Here is an 8,662-nt window from a genome sequence, read left to right as displayed (position 1 = left end):
TCAAAACCATGAGAGATTTTCAGTGCTGGCCAAGACAGAGCAAGCCCACTATAGCATTTCTCTCCAACTGACTGTAACTGAACAGAAAATAAAAAGCAACTACCTGTGGTCTCTGAAAAGTAAACAATAGCAGGGTGACTGGGTAAGGAAGTCAAAACTTAAAGAATGACTAGCATAGTGATGAATTTACTGGCAAAGTTACTCCTCTTCTGGCTTTGACCTGAGGATAATCTGAGATGGAGAACTACGCAGACAGCATAAACTGAAGAGAAACCCCCACTTTCTCGTCAGATAACTAGGAAAAGGGGCCCCTGAGAAATGGAAAGAGTGAAGATCATGCCTTCCCCCACCCCTTTTTTTACCTCCCTGGGGTGCCCCAAGACCAGCTGCAGTCATGAGGCTGCCCAGCAGCAGCGGGCAGCTGTGCCAGTGGTAGCACTGGAAGCATCTACGACCCTGAGAGAGCTTGTCTTCTGGGCCAGAGGAACCAGGAAAAGGGACTCCTGTGGTCAGAGAGTGTGGGAAGAGTCCCTGTTACATTTTTCTGACTTGTCTCTCATTGCTTCATCTCAAGGTCGGCCCAACTGTGAGAGAGTAAAGGGAGCCAAAACTCTGAAAAAAACCCCGGCTTTATAGCCAGAGGACTGGGAATAGGGGACTGGAGAGTGTGAGAGAAATTCCAGAGAGGAGAGAGCTAGAAATCTTTTAATTCTATGTATGCATCAAAACAAGTCTCAGGTTTACTCCCAAGCTGCACATAAAAAACAGATCCAAAGCAGCGCAGGCTTGGAGAATTTAACAGACATTATAAATACGACCCACAGAATGTGGGACAGAACTTGCACTCTGATCTTCAAGATTTTGCTTGCTTAAAACAAACAAACAAACAAACAAACAAACAAACAAATATACATTCTCCAGAGGATTTTAACAGGACCCTCTGTTGCCATGACCCCTCGTTACTCTTCACCTAGTTATTCCCTATTTATGCTTAAAAATCCAGCTTAGGCCTCATCTCCTCCAAAAGCTTTCCTTTTCTGTGCCAGGCTTAACTGACTACAAGAGCTTCGCCTCCCTCTTCCTTAACAAACAATGAAGAGCTATTAGGTATTTACCTTGTTACATGGAGATTTTCTGGTCGCATCTCACCTCTGCAGGGGTTGATGAGGTTTTAGTCTCCAGGTCACCAGAACTCAGCTTGGTGCTTAGCACATGGTAAAAGTTAGTACTGCTACCAATAATGATAAATTGTAAGTGTAGTTTGTACAGTTAAAAATGTCTATAAAGTTAAATCTGTTCACCTAAACATATCAAAATTGCCTAAAGTATTTTTTAACAAGGCAGTCTTTATTTTTTAAAAACTTAATACAACACTATTGCAGTAATTTATTATATATCAGAGACAGAGAAATACTCCGATGATATAACAGATACGGACGTCAAGCAAGTCTGACAGTCCTGGGAAAAGGCTATTGCTTTAAATATTGATTAGTAATGACTGGACCTGCATGGAGTGATCTTCTGAGGAAATGGAAGGAAGTGGCAATGTTGGAAGCTTGCGGGGAGAGGTCTCAGATAATTCCAGTCAACAGCAAGCATGTTTATTTACATAGAAAAAGATAACATTAGCAACAAAATTTGTCTAATATCAATTTGAGTAAATACTTTCCCCTTAACTGTTCAGGGCTCAAAACATTCCTATTTTGTACTTGTAGAAGGGGAAAACAATGTTTTGGCTGTCTCCCCACATACATTTTCCCCATTTTCTAAGAAAGATATGGCAGGCAGAAAGCAAATCGTTGAGGGACTTCCTAGCTTTTATATTTCAGAAATCTAGATTTCACTCTACTTTGTTGTTAATCGTTTTACCTGAGGTGGTAGGACAGGGCAGGGAGAGGAAAAATAAGGATGAAGATAAAACTTGTTTTGAAAGAAGTTTTTGATAGAGAACCACCTACCTATACCTTAACTGAAAATCAGTCCTTTAACAGAAAGATCTTCCTCTTCCACAGACACATAGCTTAAGAGCAAATGCAAGTGAGGAAATGAGAGGTGGTAGCAGCACCTGCAGGCCAGCCAGATTCCCCTCACAGTACATACTTATCCCAACAGTAAACCTACCTTCCTGGTGTAAAAATGGCTGGACAATGGAATGGCTGACCAGAAGTTCAACAAGGGAATGATATCCCTCACGGTCCCAACAAAGTCTCAGGCATGTCATCAGCCAGAAAACTCAGGAAGTGTACTCTGATCAACTGAGGGAAGTCGCCTAACCTATTCTGGGATGTTCAAACGTACAGTCCTCTGGAAAAATCCAGGGCTGAGGGAGGGCTGGTAAAATTTACCATTATGAATTGTTATACATAGTCAGGCACATAGAAAATATTTATTAGAACATCATTCATTATAGATAAAGAAAAGATATATTTTCTCACTAAAAATCACAGAAGGATTGGCAGGGGTGGGTCCCATCCCCAGCCCTGATGGAAGCAGGATTCTGTGGGTGGGAGGAAGACGAGGGAGAACCTGTCTATGTGAATTTATTAAGCAATTAAAAAGCAATCTCCAGAAAGCACCAAAACTGCACAATAAACTTTTTCCTCTAAAGTACAAACATTTAGCTTCACCATCATCCCCAAACAGCAAAAAAGTAAAAATTTTCCCCAGGAAATGCAGGTCCAAACTTTGGGTTTTACACAAAGAACCGGGAGCCACGCAGGTATTTGTTCAGAGGCCACAGGTTGCTCCCTCCCTCGTTGGAGGTTCTCCTCTGGCACTGCTTGCAGCGCCGATACTTCTCACACTGGTCCAGGAGGAAGAGCTTGTCTGAGGCCCTGAGGAGAGGCCAGGAAAAGCAGTCATTAGTAGGTGTGCCCTGGGTCCTTGCTGGGGGCCTAGCTGGGAAGCCAGTGCTGTGGAAGGGACCTTGGAAGGGATAAAAAGGAGAGGTAACGCTTGTCCCCGCCCTCCAGCATTTACCAGCCACCTGTCATCTCCCACTTGCAGTCTCTCCCCCTCTACGCTGCTACCTGCAGTTCACCCCAGTTCAGCTTGTCCTCTCCCGCTTCCAAACCTCCACTATCTCCTTGTTCCCCAGTAAATAAAAGGCTCTGACTTTGGTGCCTTCGCTACAGTCTGATCCCAACTCCACTTCCCAGACACACCCACCCAAGTCCTCAGAGAACAGTAACTTGCCCAAGGTCACACAGCTAGCAAATGGTGGCTCCAAAGCCTCTGTGTTTGCTGCTTTGCCATGTGCATGCACTTTTACCTGGTAGGCTCCCAGGAGACAGTGTTTGAGCGAGAGATCAGGTCATTAAGCTGCTGGTTAACAGTTAACACCCCAGTAGCCAATTAAGAGTAGACTTGCAGTGAAAAGTTTCAGGAGGCCAGAGGCCTCTGGACAGTCATGGGGCAGGAGAGGGAATGGAGATGAAGAGGACAAAAGAGGCTCAAAGCAGAGACGAAGGGATGGCAGTGACTGATTTCTGCTTCAGTGATTTTTCTTGATTATTCAGGACAGGGCCCAGCATGTTTCCCCACCCTATCAAAATTTCTACATGGGTGGAATTCTATAAAAAGGAGCATCAAGAACAACTTTAAAAGGAAAAAGAACAATCCTGGCAATGGGCAGGGGAAGACCTACCTGGCTTGCTTTGATAATGATACAAAGTCTCAGGTGCTAACTACATACATTTAAATCTTGTTTTTGCTTTTGCTTTGTTTTCTTTTTAATACCAATCAATTCCTTCTTTCTGCCTTCTGCCTGCTGGAGTCCCTGCCCACGTTGGCCTAGGCCTTCAGGGACTAGGTCTGCTCTGCCATGTCCTGGGAGCAGCTCTGTTATCCTGCTATTCAAGGTTATTTCCTCTGTCTCCGCTGTCCTTGATCACCATGTTAGCCAAGACTTCTGAAATCCAACTGAAATCTCCCTGGCATTAATGTCACTACCTTTTACCTGCTTCCCTCAACACTTCCAACACTGAGAAAATGGCTTGAAATCCCCAAGTCCCCTTTCCTTTCCTCATCCAAACCACCCCTCGTCCCCTTTGGAACCAATTTCTCATGTCATCCCTCATACTGTCATTGTCGCAAAATATGGAGTTCGCCCATTAGAAAGACAGGTGAGAAATGCCTTAAAAGAAAATCTAAAAGGAAAGAGAAAGTTACATATCAAGACACATTATAACAAATTTTACCTATGATAAAAATTAGTTGATAATTGGCAATTTAAAATATTATTTTAGTATATTCAGTTTTAATAACATTTGATTTTATAGGCTTGGTCTGTTTCTTCAAGTTTTTAACACTCTATTAAATCATATTTTACAAAGTGCTTTAATTTTTTAAATACTTTTCCACCTCTTTATTTGATCCCCCAAACTCTTATGTTACATAAGTCAGGCAAGTGTTTACTTTCCCCATCTTACAAATAAGAAAAGTCAAAAATATTATCTGCCTCTCCAAAGTCAGTGTTAATTTTCAAAGCCATGAGTAGAATCCCTGACTCTAAATTGTAAATAGATAGCTTGTGGACAGAGGACAGGGATATAATAATACATTTCAGGAGGATGTTCTTGGTTTGTTCCATATTGGGCTTCTCACATTTCCAGTTGCCAATCTTACCCACAACCCATTAACTCTGCTCTTAAATGACCATTCTGTAAGCCTTGGATGTGTTCAGATGGAAACTCACTCTTCTTATTTCCTTCTAGTTACTTCTAAAGAGAATTCTCACCCTCTTTCCTCCACAAAAAGAAAATAAAGCCACCCTATGCAGAGGCAAAGATTAGGGCAGGGATGGCAACTATATAATATACAACACAGTATTCTTCAACCCCATATTCATAATAGACATTTCTAATACATCATAGCAGTTTTTCCAACTGAACCCAAATTCTTTTCTTCACAAAGTTCTCTAGGTAGCCACAACTAATTGACTGGAGTTGGCACTTGCCATCCCTGGATTAGAGGAAAGTAAAAAAGGAGCAGAGGATATTTTCTTTACAAGCAAAGAACCTATGGTTCAAATCAGATATTACCGCTCGAAAGCCTTCTCCTCCAGGTCTCGCTGCCTCTTCATTGCTGCGCTCTTTTCCCAATCCTCCTGTAAGCTTTGGTTCATTCTGTTCACACGCTCCAGCTCAGCATTTCTATCTACCAAGCGCCTAGAGAGAAAAGAATACTCTGATTCCTTCGCAATACTGGGAAGGGCATGCACCAACCTTGGGAGCCCCCAAATGGAGTTTTCTGGTTGATGACATACCTGAGGCTTTGTTGGGATCTTGGGGAATATCATTCCCTTGGTGTCCTTTTGGTCAACCATTCTATTGTCCAGCCATTTTTACAGGAAGGTAGGTTTATTGTTGGGATAAGTGTATACTGTGAGGGGAATCTGGCTGGCCTGCCAGGTGCCACCACCACCTCTCATTCCTTTTATTGCAAGTTATACAAAAACTTTCCAGTTTTGTTCACTAGTCTTTTGCAATATACTAACAGACATGAACATTGTAAACAAAACAAAACAAAACAAAACAAAACAAAACAAAACAAAAAAACATAGTGAAACTCCTAGCTCTTAAAAAATTTATGGATCTAGGACCTTTCATCTTCAATCCTGGTTTAAGTTAGCAGGATTGAAACCTTTTTCCAATTAGCAAATTCAGCCTTTAAAGTCATTAATTTCCTTCCAGGCTAATTTAACTGATCTGAAGAATCATCTCAAATGGATTTCCAATACTTTATGTTTTTTCCCTTTTATTCCAGCCTTCTGCTGTCAGTAATCAGCCTAGTGATTGCTATAGGCATTTTACAAGACAAAGTATACAGGCATATAAAAGAGAAAAGAAACAGAAGTGACTAGGCAAAAGAAAATAAAATCAAGAATAACATTATGAAGAAGGTAGAACAAACAAACAAAAAAAGGAGTGTTTGATGAAGGTCGTATCCTTCAAAGAAGTGACTGCAATATCTCTCTCTTCAAGTACAATGTCCCAGTAGTCCCAATGTTAAGTACTTCTATTACTGATCTCTAAACACGTTGTCATTGCTGTTGTAAATCACCTTAAATCTGGTTCAAATTATTTATATATGTCTATTTCTTGCCAAACTGAAACTCTTACTGTTCTCAATAAAACCTAAAAGAGACTTCACTAAATGTGACTGTTGACTTACCCCACTCTGAAGGGCTTTGTGTTACAAGTAGCAACCACCACTAGGTGTCAGGACTCTTCAATGAAAACCAATAATGTGCTCTGTGCTGGTTCGCTTTCCCTAAAATAGCAGGGCCACATTTTCCTCTAACAAGCATTGGTTTAACAGCTATTATGAAGTCATTATAAGGATTAAATGAAATAATTTACAGAAAGTGCCAATGCCTATCACACAATGGAAGCTCAATGACTGGTATCTATTATATGTATTTTTTATAACTTGTTTTCTTTTCACAGTTTTTAAAATTATAGTAAAAAACACATAAAACTGACCATCTTAACCACTTCTAAGTGTACAGCTATTTAGTATTAAGTATATTAACATCATGCAACCAATATCCAGAACTCTTTCCACCTTGCAAAAATGAAACTCTTTACCTATTAAACAACTCCCTACTTCTCCCTCCCCCTGATTTCTGGCAACAACCATTCTACTTTGTTTCCATGAATTTTACTACTCTACTATATATAAGTGGAATCACATATTTGTCTTTCTACGACTTGCTCATTTCACTTAGTATAATGTCTTCAAGGTTTATCCAAGTTTTGACATGTCAGAATTTCCTTCCTTTTTAAGGCTGGATAATATTTCATTGTATGTGTATAGCACATTTTGTTAATCCATTCATCTGTTGCTCAGCTATTGTGAATAATGCCGATATGAACATTAGTGTGCAAATATCTCTTCAAGATCCTGCTTTCAATTCTTTTGGATATACAACTAGAAGGGGAATTACTGAATCATATGGTAATTATATTTTTAATTTTTTGAGGAACCACCATACTGTTTTCCATAATTGCTGAACCACTTTACATTCCCACCAATAGTGCACAGGGTTCTTATTTCTCCATACCCTTGTCAACACTTCTTATTTTCTGGCTTTTTGATAGTAGCCATCCTGATGAGTGTAAGGTAGTTTCTCTCTCTCCATATCTTAGTTTCCTTCATTTTTCCCCTTTACATCATATCATATTTGCCTTTTAATGGATTTGTCTACCACTAAATAGACAATTTTCTTCCTTTCTAATCTTTTGAATAGTTTAAAAGTAAAGTACTTGTTGATAACTTTTAAATTATTCAAAAAACAGATATATTGACCATTGGAACAGAATAGAGAGCCCAGAAATAAATTCATACCTATATGCTCACTTAATATATAACAAAAGAGGCAAGAATATACAATGGGGTAAAGACAGTCTCCTCAATAAATGATGCTGGGAAAATTGGACGGATACATGCAAAAAAATGAAACTGAACCACCTTCTTACACCATATGCAAGAATAGACTCAAAATGGATTAAAGACTTAAATGTAAGACTCAAAACCATAAAACTTCTAGAAGAAAACATAGGCAGTAATCTCTCTGATATTGCTACTAGTAATTTTTTTTTTTTGGACATATCTCTTTGGGCAAGGGAAACAAAAGAAAAAATAAATAAATGAGACTATCAAACTAAAAAGTTTTTGCACAGCAAAGGAAATCATCGACAAAATAAAAAGACAATGATACATCTTATGATACATCTGATAAGGGGTTAATATCCAAAATATGTAAAGAGCTCATACAACTCAGCAATGAAAAAACAAACAATCCAATTAAAAAATGGGCAGAAGACCTGAATAGATATTTCTCCAAAGAGGATTACAGATGGCCTATAGACATATGAAAAGATGCTCAAGGTCACTAATCATCAGAGAAATGCAAATTAAAACCACAATGAGATATCACCTCACACCTGTCAGAATGGCTATGATCAATAAATCAAAAAACAACAAGTGTTGGCGAAGATATGGAGAAAAGGGGGAACCCTTATATACTGTTGGTGGGATTGCAAATTGGTGCAGCCACTATGGAAAACAGTCTGGAGGTTTCTCAAAAAATTAAAAATGGATATTCCTTTCGACCCAACAATTGGACTTCTGGATATTTATCCAAAGAAAACCAAAACAATAATTCATAAAAATCTATGTAAAAAATCTATGTTCATGGCAACACTATTTATAATAGCCAAGATATGGAAGCAAACTAAATGTCTATCAACAGACAATTGGATGAAGAAATTATGGTTCATATATACAATGGAATATTACTTAGTCATTTAAAAAAAATGAAACCCTACTAGTTGCAATGACATAGATGGACCTAGAGTGAAATAAGTCAGACAGAGAAACCATAAATACCATATGATTTCACTTATACATGGAATCTAAGGAACGAAAAGAATAAACAACCCAAAACTGATTCACAAATATTGAGGACAATCTGGTGAAGCCTTGAAAGGAGGGGGCCTGGGGGGCTGGGAGAAAGGGGTGAAGAGTTAAAGTAGTACGTATTGTAGTTGATAGATGGGCATGGGGATGGAGAGCACGGCATGGGGAATGTAGTCAGCATTAATGTATTGGCCAGGTGGAGGGCCAGGGGAGAGAAAGAGCAATCGGGGGATCGTTT

The 8,662-nt window shown here is 39.4% G+C and overlaps 1 protein-coding gene across 1 annotated transcript in view; it reads right to left on the bottom strand.

The window, feature by feature from the left end:
* Nucleotides 1-2,440: 2,440 nt before the first annotated feature.
* The window catches only part of CCDC81 (coiled-coil domain containing 81), a 56,786-nt gene continuing 50,564 nt past the window's right edge, over nucleotides 2,441-8,662 (bottom strand). Inside the window, exons 15-16 of the mRNA XM_023532478.1 lie at nucleotides 5,043-5,168; nucleotides 2,441-2,834 (exon numbers count right to left, since the gene is read on the bottom strand). Of these exons, the coding sequence (XP_023388246.1) occupies nucleotides 2,693-2,834; nucleotides 5,043-5,168 (268 nt within the window). The 3' untranslated portion in view covers nucleotides 2,441-2,692. The remainder of the gene's footprint in view (nucleotides 2,835-5,042; nucleotides 5,169-8,662) is intronic.

The sequence above is a fragment of the Pteropus vampyrus genome, unplaced genomic scaffold (assembly GCF_000151845.1).
Source record: "Pteropus vampyrus isolate Shadow unplaced genomic scaffold, Pvam_2.0 Scaffold84, whole genome shotgun sequence".
Classification (NCBI taxonomy): Eukaryota; Metazoa; Chordata; class Mammalia; order Chiroptera; family Pteropodidae; genus Pteropus; species Pteropus vampyrus.
The sequence above is the reverse complement of the archived record's forward strand: the minus strand, read 5'-3'. Positions and strand labels throughout refer to the sequence as shown.